This window comes from Triturus cristatus, chromosome 1_2 (genome assembly GCF_964204655.1).
Source record: "Triturus cristatus chromosome 1_2, aTriCri1.1, whole genome shotgun sequence".
Classification (NCBI taxonomy): Eukaryota; Metazoa; Chordata; class Amphibia; order Caudata; family Salamandridae; genus Triturus; species Triturus cristatus.
Window position 1 is genome coordinate 230,948,068 of NC_140580.1, and position 24,104 is coordinate 230,972,171.

Here is a 24,104-nt window from a genome sequence, read left to right on the forward strand (position 1 = left end):
CATCGGGCACGACAGAACCCCGTCCCAGGCCTTTGGTGGGCCGGCAGGCCGGGGGATGGGGTCCAGGGCCGGAGCACCTGACCCGGGGCCCGGCGGGTCCCTGGACCCAGCCGGGGCTCCCAGGCCCAGAGGCACAGGGAAAGCCTCCCCGGGCCTGCCGGACACCATCCCAGGAACCCAGCCACATGGCAGGACTGAGGACGGAGCCCAGGGTGGGGAGGACACCCTCCCCGGGGCTGTAGGGAGCCCCTGAACCCAGCCGAGCAAGGAAAGGCTCCCCGGGCATGATGGAACCCCGTCCCAGGCCTTTGGTGGGGCAGCAGGCTGGGGGACGGGGCCCAGGGCTGGAGCACACGAGCCTGGACCTAGCCGAGGCTCCCGGGTCCAGAGGCGAAGGGGAAGCCCTGGTACTATTGGATCTCTCCGCGGCGTTTGACACCGTGTGCCATAAACAGCTTCTGTCGCGGTTGAGATCCTTTGGCGTCGTGGGTACAGCACATGCATGGCTCTCTTCATTTCTGCAGGGTAGGACACAACGAGTACAGCTGGGGGATCTACTTTCTACCCCTGCTCCGATCACCTGCGGGGTCCCCCAGGGATCTGCCTTGTCTCCACTACTTTTCAACATCTACCTGCAACCACTAATTGCTCTCCTGAATAGGATGGATTGCCTAGTGTACAACTATGCCGATGACACCCAGATAATCATCCGGCTGGATGATGGTCCAGGAGCTCCCACCAGGCTACAGGACATATTGAAAACCACAGTTAATTGGATGTCCGAGAACTCCTTAAAAGTCAACCCGGATAAAACGGAAGTATTACCCATTTCCATCTCGGGTAACCCTTGGAGTGATAAATTTTGGCCAATGGAGCTGGGTGTACCCCCAAAGCCGGCAGTTGCAGTCAAAAGCCTAGGCCTATATGTGGATAATAAATTATCCATGGAAAAACAAGTTACCACCGTAGTAGGCACCAGTATAGGCTTGTTAAGACAACTTAGGAAGATCGCGGCCCTACTCTCATTCTCTACCTTGAGACACGTGGTCTCAGCCACAATTTTGGCTAGGCTGGACTACGGGAACTCCCTTTATTTAGGTTTGCCACAGCGGCTGCTGGACAAACTACAGGGAGTCATGAACGATGCAGCTAGGTTGATATTTAAAAAACCCAGAAATGCCCATGCCTCTCCCCTGATGCAGGAGTTACACTGGCTACCAGTTCGCCAGAGAATTGTCTTCAAAGGGATGTGCATTGCTCACAAGGCTTTGCATGGTAAAGCACCAAAATACCTAAAATCCCGACTATCCCCTTACATACCGGGTAGGACTTTGCGTTCGTCGGACGCCACCCTTCTGTCTCAGCCCCGCTTTAAATTGACCACGGTGGGGGGCCGTGCTTTCTCCAACACAATCCCAGCCCTATGGAACAAATTGGATCCAGAGCTCAGGAAGGAGAGTAATTTACTTTCCTTCAGAAAAAAATTAAAAACCGTACTATTCAAACAAGCATGGAGCAGACCTTAGGTGTACAGCTGGTTTCAAGTGAATATAACATCTATCACGTAAATATGGTCAGACAGCGCTTAGAGACCCCTGTGGTTATAACGCGCCATACAAATTAAATAAATAAATAAATAAATAAATAAGCCTCCCCGGGGCCCCTGGACCCAGCCCAGCAGGACCCCATCCAGGGCAGTCTGCCATGCGACAGGCCCAGGGACGGACCCAGGGCTGGGGCGGCATCCTGACCCGTCCAGCTGCCAGCTGAGGACTGCTAGGCCAAGAGGGGTCCCAGAGTACCCTGTCCCTAGTAATCCGGAGGAAGGCTACCCCTCTTTCTGGTAACCTATGCGCACCGCAACACTGAGGGGACCCTAGGCGCAGACGCGCCTGGCCTCCTGGAGCCCTGGCTTGGATCAGGGAGGCAAATGAGCCCTCATCGGGACTTCCAGGCCGGCCCGGCCATCTGGTCGCCCCATTGGAAAGCATTGCGTGCGACCAGATGGCCGAGGGGAAAGGTGTGACCAGATGGCCGGGACCGAAAGGACTCCCGTCTGCCCGCCCCGAGCCTTCGCGGTAGGGCTCCCGCCTGCCCACGCAGGGATCGGGGTGCTCCGCTTCCCGGGGGCTCGGGGACCCCGGCTGGGCCTCAGGCATGGGGAGGACCACCGGAGCTCTTGGGCCTGGACGCCTGGGGGAGGACTGCCTGGGACCGGTGTAGCCCGTCCCCGGCACTTTGCCACGCCGTGGGACGGTGGAGGGAGCCCCCAGACGGGGGGAGGTGTTGTCCGGGCATAGCCCATCTGGTCCCCGGCAAAGAACCGCCAGCCCGGGAGTGGTGTGCCAGCATACCCTGCCCCTACTAATCCAGAGGAAGGCTACCCCCCTTTCTAGTAACCCACACGCTCTGAGTGACGCAGGGGACCCTAGGCGCGAATGTGCCCGACCTCCTGGAGCCCTGGCTGGGATCCGGGAGGCAAATGAGCCCTCATCGGGACTTCCAGGTCGGCCCAGCCATCTGGTCGCCCCATTGGAAAGCATTGCATGCGACCAGATGGCCAAGGGGAAAGGTGCGACCAGATGGCAGGGACCGAAAGGACTCCCGTCTGCCCGCCTTGAGCCTTCGTGGTAGGGCTCCCACCTGTCCATGCAGGGCTCGGGGGCTCCGCTTCCTGGGGGCTCGGGGAGCCCGGCTGGGCCTCAGGCACGGGGAGGACCACCGGAGCTCTCGAGCCCCGACGCCCGGGGGAGGACTGCCCGGGACCCGTGTAGCCCGTCCCGGGCACTTTGCCACGCCATGGGCCGGAGGAGGGAGCCCCCAGACGGGGGGGAGGTGTTGTCCGGGCATAGCCCATCTAGTCTCCGGCAAAGAACCGCCAGCCTGGGAGGGTGTTACGGCATACCCTGCCCCTACTAATATGGAGGAATGCTACCCCCCTTTCTGGTAACCCGCGCGCTCCGAGTGACGGAGGGGGACCCTAGGTGCGAACGTGCCCAGCCTCCTGGAGCCCTGGCTGGGATCCAGGAGGCAAATGAGCCCTCATCGGGACTTCCAGGCCGGCCCAGCCACCTGGTCGCCCCATTGGAAAGCATTGCGTGCGACCAGATGGCCGAGGGGAAAGGTGCGACCAGATGGCCAGGACTGAAAGGACTCTGGTCTGCCCGCCCCAAGCCTTCATGGTAGGGCTCCTGTCTGCCCACGCAGGGCTCGGGGGGCTCCGCTTCCCAGGGGCTCGGCGACCCCAGCTGGGCCTCAGGCACGGGGAGGACCACTGGAGATCTCAGGCCCGGACGCCGGGGGAGGACTTCCCGGTACCCATGGAGCCCATCCCGGGCACTTTGCCATGCCGCGGGCCGGAGGAGGGAGCCCCGGACGCCTGGGAGGTGTTGCCCGGGCATAGCCCATCTGGTCCCCAGCAGAGAACTGCCAGCCTGGGAGGGGTGTTCCGGCATACCCTGCCCTTAGTAAGCCAGAGGAAAGCCACCCCTCTTTCTGGTCACCCGTGCGCACCGAGTGACGGAGGGGACCCAGGGCGCGGAGGCGCCCGACCTCCTGGGGCCCTGGCTGGGATCGGGGAGGGGAATGGGCCCCCATCAGGACTTCCAGGGCGGCCCGGCCATCTGGTCACCCCATTGGAATGCATTGCGTGCGACCAGATGGCCGAGGGGAAAGGTGTGACCAGATGTCCGGGACCGAAAAGACGCCCATCTGCCTGCCCCGAGCCGAGCCTTCCCAGTAGGGTTCCCGCCTGCCCTAGCAGGGCTCGGGGGCTCGGCTTCCCGGGGGCTCAGAGACCCCGGCTGGGCCTCAGGCACGGGGAGGAGCTCTCAGGCCCAGACGCCAGGGGGAGGACTGCCCATGACCCATGGAGCCCATCCCAGGCACTTTGCCACACCGTGGGCCGGAGGAGGGAGCCCCCGGATGGAGGGGAGGTGTTGTCCGGCCATAGCCCATCTGGTCCACGGCAAAGAACCGCCAGCCCGGGAGGGGTGTTCCAGCATACCCTGGCCCTAGTAATCCGGAGGAAGGCTACCCCTCCTTCTGGGAACCTGTGTGCAGCGCCAGACTCAGGGGACCCTAGGCACGGAGGCCCCCGCCCCCCTGGAGCCCTGGCTGGGATCAGGGAGGTGAATGAGCCCTCATCGGGACTTCCAGGCCGGCCCGCCCATCTGGTCGCCCCATTGGAAAGCATTGCGTGCGACCAGATGGCCGAGGGGATTGGTGCGACCAGATGGCCGGGACCAAAATAACGCTAATCTGCCTGCCCCAAGCCCTCGCGGGAGGGCTCCCGCCTGCCCTTGCAGGGCTCAGGGGCTGCAGGGCTCAGGGGCTGCAGGGCTCCGGGGCTGCAGGGCTCGGGCGACTGCAGGGCTTGGGGACTGCAGGGCTCAGGACTGCAGGGCGCAGGGGCTGCAGGGCTCGGGGGCTGCAGGGCTCCAGGACTGCAGGGCTCGGGGGGCTCGGAGAACCCACGCTGGGCCTCAGGCATGGGGAGGCCCACAGGCGCTCCTGGGGCCCAGACACCCGGCGGAGGACTGCCCGGGACCCATGGAGCCCGTACCGGGCACTTTGCCACGCCGTGGGCCGGAGGAGAGAGCCCCCGGATGGAGGGGAGGTGTCGTCCAGGCCCAGCCCATCTGGTCCCCGGCTGAGAACCGCCAGCCCGGGAGGCATACCCTGCCCTTAGTAATCCGGTGGAAGGCTACCCCTCTTTCTGGGAACCGCTGCACACGGAGAGACTCAGGGGACCCTAGGCCCAGATGTGCCCGACCTCCTGTAGACCTGGCTGGGACCGGGGAGGTGAATGAGCCCCCATCGGGACTTCCAGGGCCGCCCGGCCATCTGGTCGCCCCATTGGAAAGTATTGCGTGCGACCAGATGGCTGAGGGGATTGGTGCGACCAGATGGCGGGGACCGAAGGGACTCCCATCTGCCCGCCCCGTGCCACAGCGGTAGGGCTCCCGCCTTCCCTTGCAGGTCTCCAGGGATCTGCACCAGGGACCCTTGTCCCGGGCAGATGGACACTTCGCAGGCCACAGGACGGGGTCTCCCAAACCCCAGGCCCTGACCGAAGCCCAGGCCCCGGGGCCGGTCCCTGCTTCTCAACCCAGCCAGGCCGGGGAGATCGAGGAGCCTGCCCGGGCACAAGGGACCCCTGTCCCGGGCACACGGACCCTCAGGACGTGCGCTCATGTTTCACACATTTTTTCCAAAAGTCTGCGTAGTGGCGCTACGCAAATTCCGCCCAGCCCTAATAATGTGTACCGTACCAGGCCTGAATGACTGAACCTCCGAATTTCCTTCGGACCACAATGCTTTGCCACCAGACAGGGAGGGCACCGTTGAAGCCAGGCTCGATGGTCTGACAGAGCATCTGGGTGTGTTTCATTTAATAATGTAATTGAACTCCCACCCGACGGAGTCACTGTTCGGCCAAACTATATCCATCGGAAACAGGGATGCAAAAGTTGATTTAATAAAACTGGCTGGTCATTTAGATTGAAGGTTTACATATTCATATTATGGCAAATCAGTTTCATTCAATCTGTCATCCCTTTTGGGAAGGAAGTTTGTGCCGAGTGTCAGGGGCGGCTCTAGGCTCATGGTGGCCCTGTGCAGGGAGCGCAGGTAGGGGGCCCCGGAAGAGGGGGTCCGGGCGGGGCGGAGCTCAGGAAGGTGTTTTAATAAAACGTCCAGAAAAGGCGTCAGATGACCAGTAACATGGTAACAGAAAAACGACGTTTACTTTTTGAGTGCTCATCACTTGGATACTTTGTTTTAGAATCTGGGTCTCTGGAGGGACCCCTTTCAACAAGTAAAACACGTTGCGCGTCCGTAAGAGAGTTCGGCCACAAAGTAGGATCCCTCCAATCACATAAATCATATTCAGTACACGGGTCTGTAACTTGGTCTTGCTCTTTGGCTTCCTTTTCAATACCAGCATCATCCGTCTGTAAACTCTGAACCTCCTTCAGAATGCCAGATGTTGATGGACCGATGAATGATGTTTGAGTTTCTCTGTCTGAGGGTCTTTTGTAATAATCCTCATCCTGAGTTGGTAATTGCTGCATGTTTGTATCAATTTCAGAGTCACCTTGTTCATTTTCATTGGTCTGCTCATGAGTATCATTCTGCTCATGGATATCATCATTTTTTTGTTCTTCTTTATGGTCGTCAGCGCCGGTTTTACCTAGTGCATCAGCAGTACTCTGGCCAGAGGATTCTCCATCTTTAGGTTTCCCTTGGGTGATAAAGTTCAGGATTGCTCCTTCCTGTGACACTACGAAAGCCTGCTGAGCCACCTTTCTCTTTCGTTTCGAATAACCAGATTTGTGTACTCGAATTCTCTTCATTTTGCTTGCAATGCAGCGGGCGAGGCTAGCAGTGGGTAGGGAGAAAAAGAAGACAATCAGCAGTGGCGGCTGCTGAAAGATTTTGATGTGTCATTTTTATTTTCTTGCAAAAACAACAGTTGATGGACAGAATGTAGAACAATGTCATACATTCACCCCAGTACAGAGATCTGGGCCTAAACCCATCGTTTTTTTGCTCACCACACCACCCCAGTTCAGACATGGCCATATGCAAATCAGCCTTGACCCTGTGCCTCATGGGAACAGTCCAGCCCGAACTGCCAAGCCATGTCTTCCCTGGACTACACAATGAAGGACTAGCATATCTTAATGAACGAGTGAAGTTCCACCAACCTACCAGGAAAATATGTTCCAGAACCATCTCCCTAGCAGCCACCCAATGCAGCCGCTGATAAAACAGTGGAGGCCGCTACTTCTCCCACCTGGCAGTGAAGACCTGAAAACCCTCCCCCTGCACCTCAGCCTCACCATCGCTCCAGCAGTTCAGAAAGGACCACAAGACCTCGCTGTTCAACCAATAAGCAGCATGAAACAGCAGCATGAATCCCACACCGCCTCGAGACCCTTATGTGTGAAGCAGCTGAGCTTTACAAACCCTGACTGATTGATAGTAATTACCCTTCCCACTACATGTATGACACATTATGAGGACTAGCCACATATGGAAGGTTTATTTGAAGAGTGTTATAAAACTATAGGGTAGATCATGTGACTTGGCATACAAGGTCTGTTTTCTCAGTCCACTGAGAACAGTACAGCCTGGAGAATAGTTCATGATCTATTTGGGAAGTGACCTTAGCAGGAAGAGAGTAAGCTACCTTGAAATCATGGCACACAGAGACCTGTCTCAGTAAGTCACTAACTGATCCTGAAGACAGCCTACAGGTAACCAAAGACTCGTCCACTTTACCACATTGTCAAAAGACAAAATACAATATATTTAATTAAGGTTTCTTGTATTGTGCCATATTCCAGCAACCAGTTCTGCTCGCTTTCAGAGCACCTATTAAACAAGGATTAATTACAGTGAGTCCTAAGGCTATGAAAAGGCACTAGAGGTTCACTGAAGCAAAATTAATGTGCAAGGAACATCCAGTCAGGAGACAACTTTCAAGCAGACGTGCGAATCACTAGCACAGCGTACCAACGACCCCATGGGCCGTGGCATAAGCGAGGAAAATGGCCCCTTTGGCTGCTGCTCAGGAAGTAAAATATAGCAATTATCAGGGTTCAATGGGCCCCTGAGGGTTTTGGGTCTCAGTACCACTGTACTTGCTGAACCAATGGTAACTATGCCCCTAGTATGGACAGAGAAGGCTGCTTCACCAATTGCAAACTGAGGACTAGTTAAACTAGTTTTCTCTGCTAGTCACATGACAAGCACTGGAATGTAATTAAAGAAATGATAAAGAAGCCAGTCTCCTACCAAGGTCTCTGCAAAAGGGCATTAGATTGAGTTAACATGGGTAGGCACTGCCATCCTATTCCAGGCGTCCATCCATAGGTGCTTGCATTTCATGTCTGCCTCAACACCATATAAACAGACATAACCAAATGCCAAGTACATTCGAACACTCGATGTTTTAAAAGATTTGTGCAGGCAGATCCACTCATTAGATCACAAGTATCAGCTTCATACTCTGCTTTCATGATTGTTGATAAGTAATTGTAATCATTTTAATGAATCCTTAACATTACGTCTAACACCTCGTACCCTGCTCTCCTCTTCCCCCCAATACGACCGTGCCTCCCAAGTTACACCTCCAAAAGTCACCATGCCTCCCCTCAGCCACAAGTAAACACCGCCCCTGCACTCCTGACTCACTCTTCCCTCAACATACAGCGCCGATCTGTACCACTCCCTACCCCTGGTGCACGGAGACCACCTCTCCGACCCGCGCCCTCTCAGAGATGAATCGTGAGAGAGAGACTCTCTCTCACGATTCATCATGCCCTCCCTTCCCATGACCACCAGAATACCTCCAGCTCGCCACCTCACATGGCTTACCTCCACCCAGACCCAAAGCACACACCATCTACAATAACATCCTCACCCAACCTTCCCCACGCCCCCGGCTCCTCACCCCCACGGGCTGGGATACATTCCTACACCTGATCTGCCCTCCTCCCCAGGGCTCCCCACACCCTCGTCCAATGGCTCACCTTCCCTCGGGTTCACTCTGCAGTGGCACACGCTGACCTCCTCACTCCCCCTCCCCATGCCCTGACCCTCGGGCTGCTCACCTCGCAGCTGGCACCAAAGGTTGCACACTGGCATGCTATCCTCTGCAAGGCGGCCTTTCTTGCCCAGGGTCTCTAGGCGCGCCGGTGCATGGCCTCGGCCGGTCTCGGTGCTGCTCGCTGCACGCCGGGCACGGGTGCTGCCACCCCTCCTGCCGCCAGTGATGCGAGGTGCTTCTGTAACCCCTTCGCTGCAGGACTCGCGGGCACTGCGCATGCGCGCGCATGCGAGCCTCCGGAGGTGCCAGATCTGGACTATTAAAACAAGCTCTATTCTCCTGGAAAAAAAGTTCTAAACAAGCACAAGACCTACCAGAAGAGCCCGAAACAAGGCCGACCCCACACAAAGACGAGACTGGGTTAGAAAGGAAAAGAGTATAAGAACAACCATTCAGCGTGCATCACATTGGATTTAGCACGCCTCAGTCGTTCATGCGCCAAATCCCTGCCAGGGGCCACCACGAATATGTATTGTATCCGATTCCTCGTGGTGGCCCCTGGGGGGTTTGGTGGCCCTGTGCAGGTGCACAGCTTGCACATGCCTAAGGCCGCCCCTGCGAGTGTTCTCAAGTGCAGTGGTATAGCCGGGTTGTGAAATTCTGAACCGGACAGGTCAGCACTAGAACGGAGAATCGGAAAGAGGAGAGAGGGAGAGAAATAGAAGTACATTTTCGTTTTCTAACTATTCAACACAAATTAGCACATTCTTAATCCGAATGGACTGCATTTCTGGTTGGATAGCAATATGAAATAAACAATTAGGATACTAGAGATATGCAGGTCTTAATAATGGATTGCCGGTGATTTTCTCTTCCTGAGCACATTTTCTGGAACGGTCATTTTCCATAAGACGTGTACGATGTGTTAATTCAACAGAATCCATTCTGTGGGGAAAAAATGAAGGGAAAAAAAACGAAATGATATTCGATATTTTTCATGTTCCTTTAGATCTTTCCTGCTCACGGGGACTGATGCTCATGTATGAAAGTGAACATGGATGTTTCCAAAGATTATTTTCATTTGACAACTGCTCATTGAACAATTACCGCATAGACTAATCTCGCATTTTACTTCATCCAGTATTCCCATGCTTATTTATTTATTTATTGGAAGGTTTATAAAGGGCTATCTGTCTCTTCTCAGTTATAGCAAAGCGCTTGAAATAATAAACATTTTTATATTTCAGAGTAATCCTTCCGTGTTTTATGTTATGATGGAAAGAGGAAATATAAAACTGTCAACTCCCTTGTTTTCAGCTCGTAAAATTCACACGGGTTAAGTTGCTTATTGGAAATACAATGCGAGAGAAGAGAAGTTATGACAGTGGTTTTCTTTACTTGTTATCTTTGAAGAGTGCAATGATTAAATTAATTTTCAGTTTCCAGACTATTCACAATTATTGTTATTTACCTCCAAACTATGGGCATTATTTAGGGTTCGGCTGAGGCAGCACATCCGCCAAAATGTGCGCTCTCTATTTAGAGTGCATCGATATCAGTGGCACTCTAAATACGGCAGGCTTTAGAAGGTGTCCCGCATCTGCCCAATTCTACATAAAGCCCTATGGTTTTCTGTATCGTTTGCTTGATATTTGTCTTTGGGCTTATGGAACGAGGCCATACAGTAGTATTCCAGCCACTGAACAAGAGATTCACATTTTATTTACACAGGTTGAAAATCATCCCTGGGGGAGAGTGCGGGATCTGGTGAAGAAAACAAAGCTGAAGAACCAGAACAGGTTGGGTTTGTCATCCGTGGCATTGAAGCAGTCATGCCCTCAGCTGTACAGGTAGGACTCTGGCTTTCTGCTGTTTGGCATACCTTGTTACCTAACTATAGAAACATAACTTGATCTTGAAAACAGTGTTTACAGCTGAGTTTTCTGAAAAGGCATACATGGACAGCTCTCAAAAACAAATTAACTCTAGAGGACAATGGAGGTCATTTAGAGCTAGGCAGAATGGGAGCCCTGCCAAACTCGTGATTCACCCACAGTATTAGGAAGTGGCTAAAGTGCAGAGCTTACACTGGCAGGGCCTCGTCTGGCTCCAACACTGGTAATCCTCTCCTGACGCTGCTCCACCACAGGGCCGCCAGGTAATACTGATGGTCGCCAGCTCCGTTTGGGCAGAGTCAATATCACTACATTTCCTCTCCCAGGACCATCATACAAACCCCAGTCATCCAAATTATCAATGGTTATCACCTACATGTCAGAACCATTACCGTTTTTTACACAAATAAACTTCCAATTTGGAAATTCGTTAGTGTAAAACAAACAAAAATGGAGACCTTTGCCATGCAGGCTGAGCCATGTAGGCTGAGCCATGTTGTTGAAAAAAATTTGCTCAGACCAACTTGTCAGAGGGCACTTTAAGAGCTGAAACGTGATCCAGGACAGAGAACACTCTGGGCCATATTCACAAGGAGCTATCGCCAAATTAACGGCACTTTCTCACAGCCAAAGTCGTGATAAATTTACCTCCCCATTCACAAGCTGGTGCTAACAGCCCACAGCACCAGTTTACCTGTGATAGCAGCTGCAAAAAACAACTCCACAGAGGACCCCCGCAACTATTGCTAATGAGATGCAGACGGGGCGTTTCCGTGCCAAAAGCCACGACCACACCTCAACATTCTCAACGACCAGACAGATCGGCGATAAAAACACAAAACAGGCGATAAGGCGCGTTAGCACCGGGAAATCTACACCTGCTCTGACCTGGTGTTAAGTCGGACGGCAGCCAGCACAACAAAAGGGAGCACAGCCCAGGGCCACATCGGAAGTGTAACAGATGTCAAGGAGCCACTCATCGTGCAGCCCGGACACCCAAGAGGGCCACAACACCCACCGACACCACCCCAGGACCCCACCCTACGCCCAGAACACCCCCCCGATCAACCACAGAGGCAGCGCAGACAAAGACAGCAGAACCCCAGGAAACGCACCAGCCTCACAGACCCAACATCTGATAATGTCACCGTCCACCACAGGCTGAAAGGGACAACCATCCTACGCATCCTGACCATCATCGCCTAACAGGCCTACAGCACCAACATTCCGGACAACCAACATCCCACCCCACACCAAGCTGCTGGATTAACTGCACCTGTTGGCCCCTGGCACCCGCCCAACAACACCCGCCAGAGTCGGAGGAGTCTCACAGCCAGCCACATCCAAGTCCTCCACACCTGTCCTGGACATCGCCATCACCCTGGTTCCCCAGTTCCCATACGCCCAACACAATGTGCAGGATCAGCTGGAGAAATAAGCAAGGACCATACGCCATAGCAGGATGCACGCACGTATTGGGGGCAATCCACAGCACACATGTCCCACCTGTGCCCCCTGGTGACACAGCACACAATCACCACAACAGGAAGCACACGTCTCACATCAATGTGCAGGCAACAACAGAACACCGTGGAACCTCCAACAATGTCACCTCCAAATACCCAGCCACTGTGCACGATTCCTTCACCCTCCAACAGTCCCTCAGCAACCAGCCTACCCAGGATGGCAACAATGGAAATGCACAGCCCCATGGCAAGTTTCAAATGGACACCCTACTCACCTCAACTCCACAACCATGCAACTCACAACTCTGGCAATGCACAAGTCACAAAATCTAAACCAACATGCACAACAACATGATCACCCACCAGACACGACAGAACAACTCACAATGGTTACCTGGCCAAGCCGTGAACATGAGCCATCAACGGCATGTCACCTCAGCCACACAACATCCAAATGTGGGGAGAGGTGGCAACCAGGCATGTGTGAATAATGCCGGAGAACCACGATTGGGAAAGTACACAATGCCAGGAGTGGCGGAGATGTGCTGAACAGACCGCATATGCAGAACAGAACCATATCCAATCCATGGTGACACACAGCTCTAGTGTATGGAGTCTAGTGGACAGTGGACGCAACCATTTCACCCCAGCCAGTGGGGGACCTTGCGGAAATTTTGCCTGTTACGCCCCCCCCCCAAGCATGACCGGAGTGGGATGGCCCGGCGTATGCCACGCCAGCGTAGGGGTGTGAATAAAAAGCACATAGCCCTGGGCGTGGTCCTCTTCCGGAAAGCACAATGTCTCTGCCAGGGCGGTGCCACTCACCCCGCCACGAGGCCGAGGCCATCCTCGTGAGCGGAATTGCCTGCGATGCCGAGTGCCTGCCGGACCCCGGCACGCTGGACCACGAACCCATCAGGCTCGCCCCTGCGCAGGCAGGCCACACTGATCACTTGCCGACACCGGCGTGTGTCAAGGAGGGCCCACCACATGCCAGCGCAAACTCCAAGTCCGAGGGCCGCGACCTTGGCAGCCTCCTCAGTCCATCGCGGCCTCCAGGACACAGGCCCGCTTTAGTCCTTTCTCATTGACGTACTCTACTGCCGCCTTCGAACTACTCTTTGGCCCAGTTGGTCACATGTGCGAAAATGTGTCCAGATTCATGAATGGCAGTGACCCCAATATCGGGCCAGTGGCCACAGCACCAGACCCACCCCGATCACTGAGGCATAGTTCCATATGGGCTATTTGCGACACGTGGTGCCGCTAACCCTGTTCAATGCCAGCCTGCGACACGTGGTGCCACTAACCCTGTTCAATGCCAGCCTGTGACATGTGATGCCACTAACCCTGTTCAACGCCAGCCTGCGACACGTGGATGAGGGACTAGGACTACCCTGCGGACCAGTAGGTCCTACATCCAGCATCTTGCCGCAAATCACGAACTGCAGAGTCCACACCAGTGATCGCACGGAGAGGAGTAAGAGGAAGATGCAGCTCAGTCCGGACGAAAGCCGGGTCACAGTAACGGATGTGAGCAAACATGTGGTGCCACTGAACCTGAACTACGCAGGCCGGTGGGGCCATCCAACCTATGACGTCAACACTCGGTGAATGGCCCGTTCTGATCGCTGCCTCCGGCCTACACTGCGGTCCAGTAGGTCCCAGACTCTTCATTTTGCATTGGCTGAGTTCATATCAGCGTACCGGCATCATCGCAGACTGCATTCCCTCTCTGCCCCCATGCCACTAAGTCTGTTCCCCGACAATCATGGACACTCTCTGGTCTAACTTTGGTGGCGTCTGAGTCTATGGACCAGAGGGCAGTTTTCATCCTCATGTAGCTGTCGCATTCCACTCCTCCATTTGCTGCTTCCGGATAAAATCAAACCTTTCGGCGTCATGCCCTGGAGGACACCTCCCACTGTCCCCCGATACCCTCTGCAACATACACCTTTGACATCGATGGTGACCCGCTCAGGTCTCATGGCCCATCTGACTGCGCCGCAAGTCACTGTCCCGTGGCTGGGTGCCTGTGCCAGCCACTGTGCATCCAGGGCCACTAACTCTGTACTAGTAAGGTCCGAGACCCCTTCTCTTGAGAAATTGGATGGGCCCTGAAGCGTTGGCCTTGGGGTCATCAACACCATTTCTCTGTGGCCTTGCGCTGTACGCAGCCTCTGGGCCCAAGAGCGTCTCAGCAGGGCTCATACACCAAATCGAGTCCTGACTTGCCTGGACGTGGCATCACCGCAGGAGGTACACGCCACCACTGCAAGGACCACCTCCATCAGCCATCTGCCACAATTGACACAGTGGTCCTGACAGACTTATGGAGTTGCTCAGACCTATCGTGTATGGCATCATCGGCTTGATACCCTGCTCAGCACTCCAGGTGCCAGTGACTCAGTGCACCGCAAGCCATTGTCCGTTACTGATTGACATTTGTGCTGTGGAGATGTTGCGCAGCAATGTCACCTCATGCAGTGGGGAAGAACTGGGACCATGATGAGGAAGATGTGTCAAGTGCGAGGACGGGAGATGGCACAGACAATGGGAGGGCAGGAGCCAACATCCCCAAGGCAGGAATGCAGACTAGAGGTGGTAGTCGACCACGCACCCGGAACCATTACTGGGTATTGCGCTGTGGACTGCGCATGCAACTGTCACCTCAGACAGTGTGGGAGACCTAGGACGTTGATGAGGAAGTTGATGCAGGTGTAACACACCCAACTGCATCTGCATCAGGACTAACACGAAGGGATACAATCCTAGCATTACCTTCACATGAGCGCGCTCATCTCTAGTGCCCCTACCTCAGTGCACAGCAACTCACGGAACCTCCTGACTGAATTTTGGGTGACCTCTGTCCTTACTGCGGCTTCCTCCATGTTGCTGTGTAGTTGAGTCTGTTATGCATGTGTTTTCTGTTTCCGTTGCACTGTTGTCCACTGTTCAAGTTGTTGCCAGCACCAAGCATTCCGTGCGGGCTGGCTTACACTCACCCCACACACATCCAGCACAGGCATCACTGTACATGTGGCCCTGCCAATAAAGGGGCTGGGCGCATGTGCCCGTAGCCAGTTCAACATGATATCGGTGTGTGTCCCTGTGGTCTTGTTGTATGCATGAGGGCCCTGGGCCCTACGACATTGTGCTTTGTACATCGGATGCAGATGTGTCACCGCAGGCAGGGGGTTGTAGCTTGGACATGTAGCTTTGTCGTCCCCCACTCAATTCGTAAGGGGAGTGTCCAGGGCCATCATATGCAAAGCCAACATGGCTGTGTGACTACTATTTGAGCGCCCCTGCCCGTGGTTCTGTACTGTGAATGTGCATCTGCATGTGTCTCTATGGCAGTGTGGGTCTCCTTAGTGGGGTGTTGGTGGGCCCTGAAGGATGATAGACACCTACGTATGTGTCCTGGTTCGCAGTCCATGGTTACGGCCCCCACCCACACCTGTTGGGCCACCTCCTTTTGGCGTGCAGGAACATGGCATTGGGCTGCGATGTGTGGGTGGGTGAAGTGTCATGAGCCAGCTGTGCTTGCGGGTGCTTCCTACTATGTGGTCTGTTGCAGGCTCAGTATTCTCCTCTGAGTAGCTTGGCTGTCCGGGTCCTGGTGGAGGGTTGCGTGGGATATCCATGTGCTGTTGTAGGGCATCAGTGTCGACGGTGTGGTGGTGCTCTCAAGCATCACTGATGTGTTGTATTCTATGCTCTGCTGAATGTGTTGTGTGCCCCTCTGCGATGTGAAGGGGAGGAGCGTATTGACTTTGTGTTGACATATATGTTGCCGCATTGTGCAGGTTTGCATGCAGACTGTTTGGCAATGTACATTGTGACTGTTTGGGGGTGCAGGATTCTTCTGTGGGACAGTGTACATTTGGTCTACATGATGGATGTAAGGGTCGTACACGTACATTTCCATTTCACAGTTTCTGGCTCAGTCAGATGTAGTAGGCATGTTTCTGTGCATGTGCGGAGCCAGTTGTGTCCTCTGTTCTGCAGTGTCGGCTATGCATGTTTTTCCTCGTTGTCGTCAATGTGGGTGTGCTGTTCGTGCTATGTGTGTGTGCTGCAGTGTGCCAAGGGGATCTGGGCTATGGACCTGGGTGATTGTGGGTGTGCAGTGTGGTACATCTCATTGTGCATGTATGCCATTGTGCCCACTCCCCCTGTCCCCCCAGTCCCTGTTCGTTGCACTCCCTGTTGATGTTGTGTCAGGTCCTCTTGAGGTGTTTCCATACTCCCTACTCCTTGCACCATCTCCACACAAATGACTGTGGCCTGGGTTTCCTTCAGCTCCTCCTGTGGCGCTGGGCTGCCACCTCCTGTCACCGTTGCTGCCTTCCTGTTGGCAGCGGATTTGTGCCAGGTTTAGGTAGTCACGTAATGCCGGTGCCTATTGGCCTCCTGGATTGACCTCCTCGGCACTCCACCTGCAAATCAGTTGGTCTGCTTGTGGGTCAGTTGCTGGTAGTGTTTTGTCGCCTCCGTGACGCTGGTCATGTTTTCCTGCGGTCTGCACCCCGTCTTCCACTCCCTCTTCTCCTTGGCCTTCCCTGGCCCCGTTGTTCCTTGCTGGTAGTCTGTAGGGGTTGTGGGGTTTGGGTTGGCCCCTGCACTGTGTCAGGGTGCATCCATGTTGCTTCGCACTTTGGATTGTTTTTGGTGTATTTTTTCTGGGTTTTTTTTAGTGAATAGTTCCGCCAGACGCTTGGGATTTGCAGGCCAGTGGCTGATTTTCGCTACTGTTTGTACTGCGGTTGGCCTCATCGCAAGTTTTTTTGCATTTGCGTGTTGCATTTATGCAGCGTGGTGTTGATTTTGATGCGGACATTTCCCACGTTATCTGTTGGCTATCGCTTGCTACCGCTTTGTTGTGAATTCCATGTTGTCACAGGGTTATTTTACCGCAATGGGCTGCGATATTGAAAGTTGCGTTACGCTACTCGTGCGGTAGTTATCACACGTTCTTGTGAATATGCCCCTCTATCCAATCCTTGAGCACTGTTGGCTTAGATTCACATTTAACAATGTTTTATGGTGTGCTTGACAATGCAGTTGTCACTGGACAATTAAGTGAGAATTATCAAGAGAGGGGCTTTGGCTCCACTCACACTCACGATTTGATTTAGCAGAAACTGTGTGTTTATCTTGCAATCCTATTGGCTCATGGAAGGTTTTCATAGATGCCAACCCTCCCAATTCAGGCGGGAGACTACCGATTTCAAAGCTAGTCTCCGCCTACTGGTTCCTGATTTCATAAAATCGCTTCAGCTGACAGAGATTGGCGCTTCCTCTGTACTCCTGACAGGTAGGAAAAACAAAAACGTATATTTGCATTTCTAAAATCTAATCCTGAGGGGCGTGTCCAAGATGACGGGTGGTTGAGGAATGCCTGCTCGGTGCTCCAACCTTTCCATTATCAAGGCTTCGCTCAGCGCCCCACCTGCTTGGCTGCTTTACCCTCCATGGCAGCGTGGGTCTATCAGGGCCAACTTCCATATGAGATTGAGTCGTGTGCCTCCCTGCCAACACTGTAGCAGCAACAGTGAACAGCCTTCTAGGGACTGCAGGGCGAGGAAGGCCTGGTGAGCATGACACCAACCAGTGGCCAAACGCAGCACCTGATGGAGCGGATTGGGTGAGCTTGACATCTCGACAGAGTTGGAGGGGAACGCGGAGGGCCCGTTCGATGCCCCCGAGAGTGGACTGCGCCAAGGCTCTCCCGAGGTCCCAGTGAAGAAACAGCAGGTGAGGCTGACGAGGGTGCCCCCCTCCCAGAGCCTGGGTTTTTGTCTCCCGTCTGCACCCAAGCCAGGTGCTGGAGTGGCCAGGCAGGGCTGGTGAACCTTCATGGGACGCATGGCCCCCGCAGGCTGCCTGGGAGTGAGTGGGACAATTTCCAGGCCTGTTCTCCCCGTGCCGTGTGAGGTGGGGCACTCCCAAGTTGAATGAGCATACAAACCAGCGCCTGCAGTCAATGAGTCTCCTTGGGCCTTGGGAGTAGTTGGCCTGGGTGGAACTGCGCTTGGCCTCTGCAGCCAGGCCTAATAGTTGAGTGGCTGGGCCTGGTTTTCACCTTGGGCCTACTACACCTGAATGGACACTACGTGGCCCTGAATCCAGTTTTACCTCTTGCCTGAAAGCCAGCCTCCTTTAGATGCATTATCAATATCTGGGGATTCTCCCGCTGCCTGTCATAATCTACATGGCACCTGCCTGGTCAGTGAGAAGGGCCCCTGCGCTCCTATTTGTGAAAACGTGCTTGGATCACTTCTTCCTTGTTGACCTGTGGCAGGTGAGTTGCATCCTCCGGAGAACCTGGTGGCGGCCTGGCTTACAGGACATTGATAAGGCCTCCCCCGACTCTGTGCTCCGCCACTGCCCACATCCTGATACCCAAGTGGGTAAGCTCTGTGCAGGGACATTCAACACAATACAACTTTACAATAACCCTTCACTCGTAGTGTGTGCTGGGGGGGGTATGCTGCTAATGAATACCACTTTTATGATACAGGTTCATCACTCAGACGCTTAAAATATCTGAGAAGAAAGTTTCCTCTTCCTTATGCAAGCCCGCATAAGCTAGCTAGCGAAAAGCTTAAGTGCGGGTTTGCTAAGTTTTTTTAAGAAAGCTAAAAGCCACTCTACATTGTCTAAAATGGTATTGTCTTAAAATTGACAAAATATATCTTGCTCTTTCTACTTTATATAAATCACAAAATAAAACTATGTGGAGTTCTGACTGGTCTGATCTGTCATCGCAGGGACAGGCTGTCAAGTCAGCGAAATTCAATCTTCCTGCGGGATAACCCACCATCAAAGAGATCATGTTCATACTAAAGCATAATAAAATAAATCTGTGCTGTAAATTCTGGATTTCCTCTAAATAAAAGTAATCTTCCTATGTTATAGGCGGGAGATGACGGTATAGCCTTACTGTTGGTTTATCTTGATTTGCCTCCAGTCTATCATGCACCACCTTTGCTAGGAATTTTACTTTTATTTATTTCTCTGATATTTGAAGGCATGCGCTAGGGTTTCTAAATAAATCCTCTAGGCCCAATAAATTCAGAGTTGACCGTACATATTGGAGCCTTTCTATTTTGTGAACATTGTCTTGTTTTAGGCAATTATTGATGATGGATTGGGTCAGGTGTACTGTATCCTTCCTCCTAATTGAGTGCCATATTAATATTGGGGCAAGCCTTATCGTATCGCCGACGTATGGTAGTCCCACTTCTAGATGGCAATTAAATTTAGAGCACGATGCAGAAAGGGATACCTGCTGTTTAAAAAATCCAGCCTCAAGTTTCTGTAAGTGCTTTATAGAGGCCATCCCCCATACCCCTGCTCCATAGGTAACGGATGAATATCGTATATCGTCTTTACAACTTTTAGAGGTGACGTGCCCAATTTCTTAGCAAGTTTAGAGATGGCTGCCACAACTGTCCATCACCAGAGCTCTATTTTTGACCATGTTAGCTGAAGTATGACCTTTGTCGAACGAGAACCCCAGATAAGAAAATGTGTCTACCACCTCTAGTCTGCCGGCCCCTATATGGAAGGATGGCACTTTCCCGTGCCCTATTGAACCTATCAGTATGAAGGATTTAGATTCATTGACCCTTAAATCCAGGGATGTCATGAAGGTCACATAGGCCATTATCATACATTGCAGGGCCCTACCCATTCGGGCAATTAGTACTGCGTCATACACATAGGCCAATAATGGTAGGCTGAAGGTGTCAAAACTCGGGACATCTGGAGGGCATTCAACTTTCCTGTATCAAGACTTAGCGGCTATTACCAACAGAAACTGCACAATTTTCCTGCCCCGGCATTTCCAACTCCTGGGGTCATCCATTTCGATTTATCCCTCACTTGGAAGACAATCCTTGGCGGAGGCAAGCGGGGTCCTTGGCATTACAGCTTCTACCTATGAAGATTCTCCGTCCAGGCCACAAGATCACAAGGGCATGCAGTCGGCCTTAGTCGACAAGAATCACACATGACTCAAGCAGCCTAAATCCTGATCCTGCTACGATGGCACAAGAGAGGATGTCTGTGCTAAACACGCTAACGGGAGACCCCGCCAATTCCGATAGCAATTGAGATGGAGGACACTTGGTGCAGGACTTTCTCTCCGGTGGGTGGGATTGAGGGAGACGCGGGAGGGCCGAGAGAATCATGCTGTTCCAAGCCTGCCTAATGGCCTCTTCATTGACAAGACTCTCCCTTCCACTGGGACTCTTCTCTAGTGCTGGACGTGCCTGCTGGACTATATTCCCATTACTGTTGCCACACTCAATGGACTTCTTTCATTGCTTATTTAATGTTTTTCAACTTGTTTGTTACAGGAGTTTTGGGGGTGGGGGGTTCTCCTATCAGCGCAATCAACTCCATCCTTTTCAGATTGTCTAATATCGGTACAGCGTACTGCACAATGCTTCCCTGTTGCATGCCCCTTCTGTACCGAGGGGGTGTTCTAATAGTGTTTTGATGACTAATTTTGGTTTACTGGTATTAAGGTCACTAGCCTCAATGTCCAGTGCCTTAACAACCACGCTAAAAGGTTAGTTATCCTCTCTCTCCTTGAGCAGTCGGGCAGCGATGTTTGTCTACTTCAGTAAACCCAATTGGTCTCTATAGATGTCCACAGAATGCAGTCCAGCTGGTATAGACACTGATCCTGACTGTGCTGGCCAGCTATCTGATCAAACAGGGTCTTCTCTGCTGCAGGCGTACACTGGCTGGTGGACTGTGGTTTACACGATGTATGGAGCTGACTACAACCAATGACCAGGGACTTTACACACTACTCTGTGGCACATAAGATGTACACACATATTGACCATTTCTTAGCAACTCCGTCTCTCTTTGACCTCATTGTTGATGCCTGTATCGAGCCCCGCTCACTTTCAGACTGTGTTCCTATTTCTTTGACTCTCCGGTTACCTTTTACTCCATTCCGACACTCGCATTGGAGACTGTGGGATACTATACTTCAATCCTAGACCACAGTTGACTTATTTCGGAAAGTAATCAAGTCTTACTTTCAAACTGACGATACTGGGGAAACTTCTCTGGCCTCCGTATGGGAAGCCCTGAAGTTGGTACTCAGAGGAGTTTATCGCTATCCCTGCAGCTGAGAACAGTCTTCGTCGAGACAGGCGGCTAAGCCTTGAGAAAACAGTTTCTGAATTAGAAGCAATGCATAGGCGGACCAGGGGCCCTAGGGTTTGGAGGGAGTTGGAGAAAGCTCACCTTTTGCTTAAACGCCTTGACTTGGACAGCGCAGAATATGCCATGGTAAGCTTTAAACATAAATTCCACCTTGGAAGCAATCGCTGTGGGTGTATGTTGGCTTATCGCCTATATACCAAAATTCCCACAGGCTCGGTGAAGACAATCCACAGAGACCAGCGGTAATGAGGAAATTGCCTTGGCCTTGAAGACCCCTTCGGTTATCTCTATAATAGCGCTTTTACCTCTCTACCCGATGCGAGGCTTCAGCTCTAGATCAGCCTATTCTATAGAGGAAGCGATATTGGCCATAGAGCGCTTAAAACCACTGAAATCTTCTGGGCTTGACGGTTTGAGTGCAGAATTCTATCAAACTTTCTATCAGGAGCTGGCCCCCTTGCTCATCCGGTTGTATAAATCCTCTCCAGAATCAGGCTCTCTTACTGACACTATGCTGGAAGCTTTCATGTCGGTGATTTGCAAGGACCCATCCCTGTGTTGGTCATACAGACCTATTTCACTCTTAAACATTGACGCAAAGATATTTACCAGTGTACTAGCGCATAGTCTCAATCTGTTAATGCCCAGACAGGTCGACCCTGCCCAGTCTGGGTTAATACTCACCCGCCAGTGTGGTGATAAGACCATGCGCTTACTCAACCTCACTGATAAAATACACCGGTCACATAAGAAGGCTTTACTTCTCTCTATTGATGCCGAAAAGGCATTTGATTGGGTCCATTGCTCTTACCTCTTCGAGACATTGAAGACATTTGGTATTGGTAAACGATTTTGCAACTGGGTACGGAACATCTACAGCGCCCCATGTCTTCAGTTAAGGTTAATGGCGTTCTGTCTCCTCCATTCCCCATCCAACGAGGCACGCACCAGGGTAATCCCCTGGCCCTGTTTCGTTTGCTTTATATATGGAGCACTTTGCGCTAAGGTTGAGGGATAACCCGAACAACACAGGGATTCCCCATGGTGCTGATCAGCATCTAATTAGCCTATATGCCAACAGTGTCATTTAATCCATCACAGAGCCTATGGCCTCACTTCCAGCCCGAGTCATTGAAATTCAGACATTTGGGGTGGTCTTGGGCTTTAAAGCAACATGCCAAATCCTCAGATTCTGAGCTTTTCTGTGTTGCCTGCGCGACAGCAGGGGGATATCCTACCACGTCATGAGGGCAACGGCCAGCGGAACTCCAACCCCCAGATGCCCCAGCCGGTCACCTGCAGTGACGCGGCTAAGCGCGCCTGGAGGCGCTTGAAAAACGCTTGCAGCCTCCCGCAGCGTGGGACGCGACCTTGGCAGCAGCAGGGGGATATCCTACCGCGTCGTGAGGGCAACGGCCAGTAGAATTCCAACCCCCAGACGCCCCAGCCGGTCACCTGCAGTGACGCGGCTAAGCGCGCCCGGAGGCGCTTGAAAAATGCTTGCAGCCTCCCGCAGCGCGGGACGCGCGCGGGCAGCGCCCGGGCGAAGCCCAGGCCAAGGGAGGGCCCGTCCTTGCCCGTCAGGGACCGAAGGAGGCCGAGCCGGGCCCCTTCTCGTGGCTGTTTCATCAAGTAGGGGCCACGATATTAAAATCGTTTGTGGAAAAGGAGGAGGACATCTAACTGTGCTCATTGGAACTTGGGACCTAAAAACGCAAGTGGTTTATTGACTTGAGGATATATTTTTTTGTTGTTGTTTGATCATTTGCGTCAATAGTATGGCTAGCAAGGTTAAAACACGCTCGGCTAGAGCAAAACCAAATTCACCCTCCCTCCGACAGGCACAATCGCCAGATATAAGCATAGACCCACCTCCAGTCTCAAAGCCAACGGCAATTGATCGCATGTTGCAGAAAGCAATTGGGGCGGTATCATGCGAGATTGAACGCACAGAGAGACGCTTGTCCCTAATTCCACTATCGGAGTCATCTGTCTCAATGTTAGGGCCAGCAAGTGAATCTATGGTTATTTCACCTTTCTGCTCGTTAGAAAATTTGGAACAAGATCTTCCTTGTGCGCAGTCGGATACCGGGCTAAATATGGGGGTAGCGGTCTCTAGTAATCCACCCCTAAGGAATAGGAAACGGAACACTTGCCCAAAAAAGCCGAAAGAGATGAAAAGTAGAGTCAGTAACCCTCAAAGTAAAATAAGAAGAAGATCAAGGGAGGGGTGGGCGGACAAGGTGTCGCAGGTATCAGTCCCGCCCATATGGGCGACTCAAATAGTGTTAGATATACAAACTCACCTAGAATTATTTATAGTAAACCAAATAAAACCATTGGCCAGTAGGTTAGATAAAATCTTGAATGAGGTAAAAAACAGGGGTAGGACCCTGGGAACAACAGTGGAGTCGCACAACATCATAGTTACCCCTGAAATCATTACAGGCCCACAGATGGCTATACAGCCGATGGGGCTGAATGATGGGCAATCCTCAGGGAGACAGAACCCCGATGCATTAGGTCACCCAGTGCAAAAGGGTAGAGTCACAATCCCAAGTGCAAGGGTACCACAGATAGGTCAGGGCTCATCTGAGCAATTGTTACCACTACCACAATTAACAAAACAGCCCTTAATCCCAAAGGAGCAACCAATAATTCAGTCTGACTCTGATGTCCCTATGACATCGTCTAATGCTCTGCCCACAATCAATTTACCACCGGAAGCGTGCCCCTACGTAGTAGTTCTTGCAGGAGCACCTGAACTAAAATGGGACCAGAACGAGACACATCTGGAACTACATAACAAGAGCACACATTGGTTGAATAATAATAAACCCTTGACTGGAAATGAAAACGGAAATGGGGAAATATTACATGTCAGAAGGGTAAATTGGGTAGGCACTAGACGCAAATACATTGTAGGCAATTGCATAATAGTCAATTTTAGGGACAAGAGAGTAGTGGAACATATTACGGCATGTGGGACAG

At 52.7% G+C, this 24,104-nt stretch overlaps 1 protein-coding gene across 2 annotated transcripts in view; it reads left to right on the plus strand.

The window, feature by feature from the left end:
* LOC146867094 (uncharacterized) overlaps positions 1 to 24,104 on the plus strand; it is a 786,406-nt gene that overhangs the window by 718,636 nt on the left and 43,666 nt on the right. For both annotated transcript variants that reach the window (XM_085603528.1, XM_085603529.1), the window contains one exon: positions 10,289 to 10,407. In XM_085603528.1, the coding sequence (XP_085459654.1) occupies positions 10,289 to 10,407 (119 nt within the window). The remainder of the gene's footprint in view (positions 1 to 10,288; positions 10,408 to 24,104) is intronic.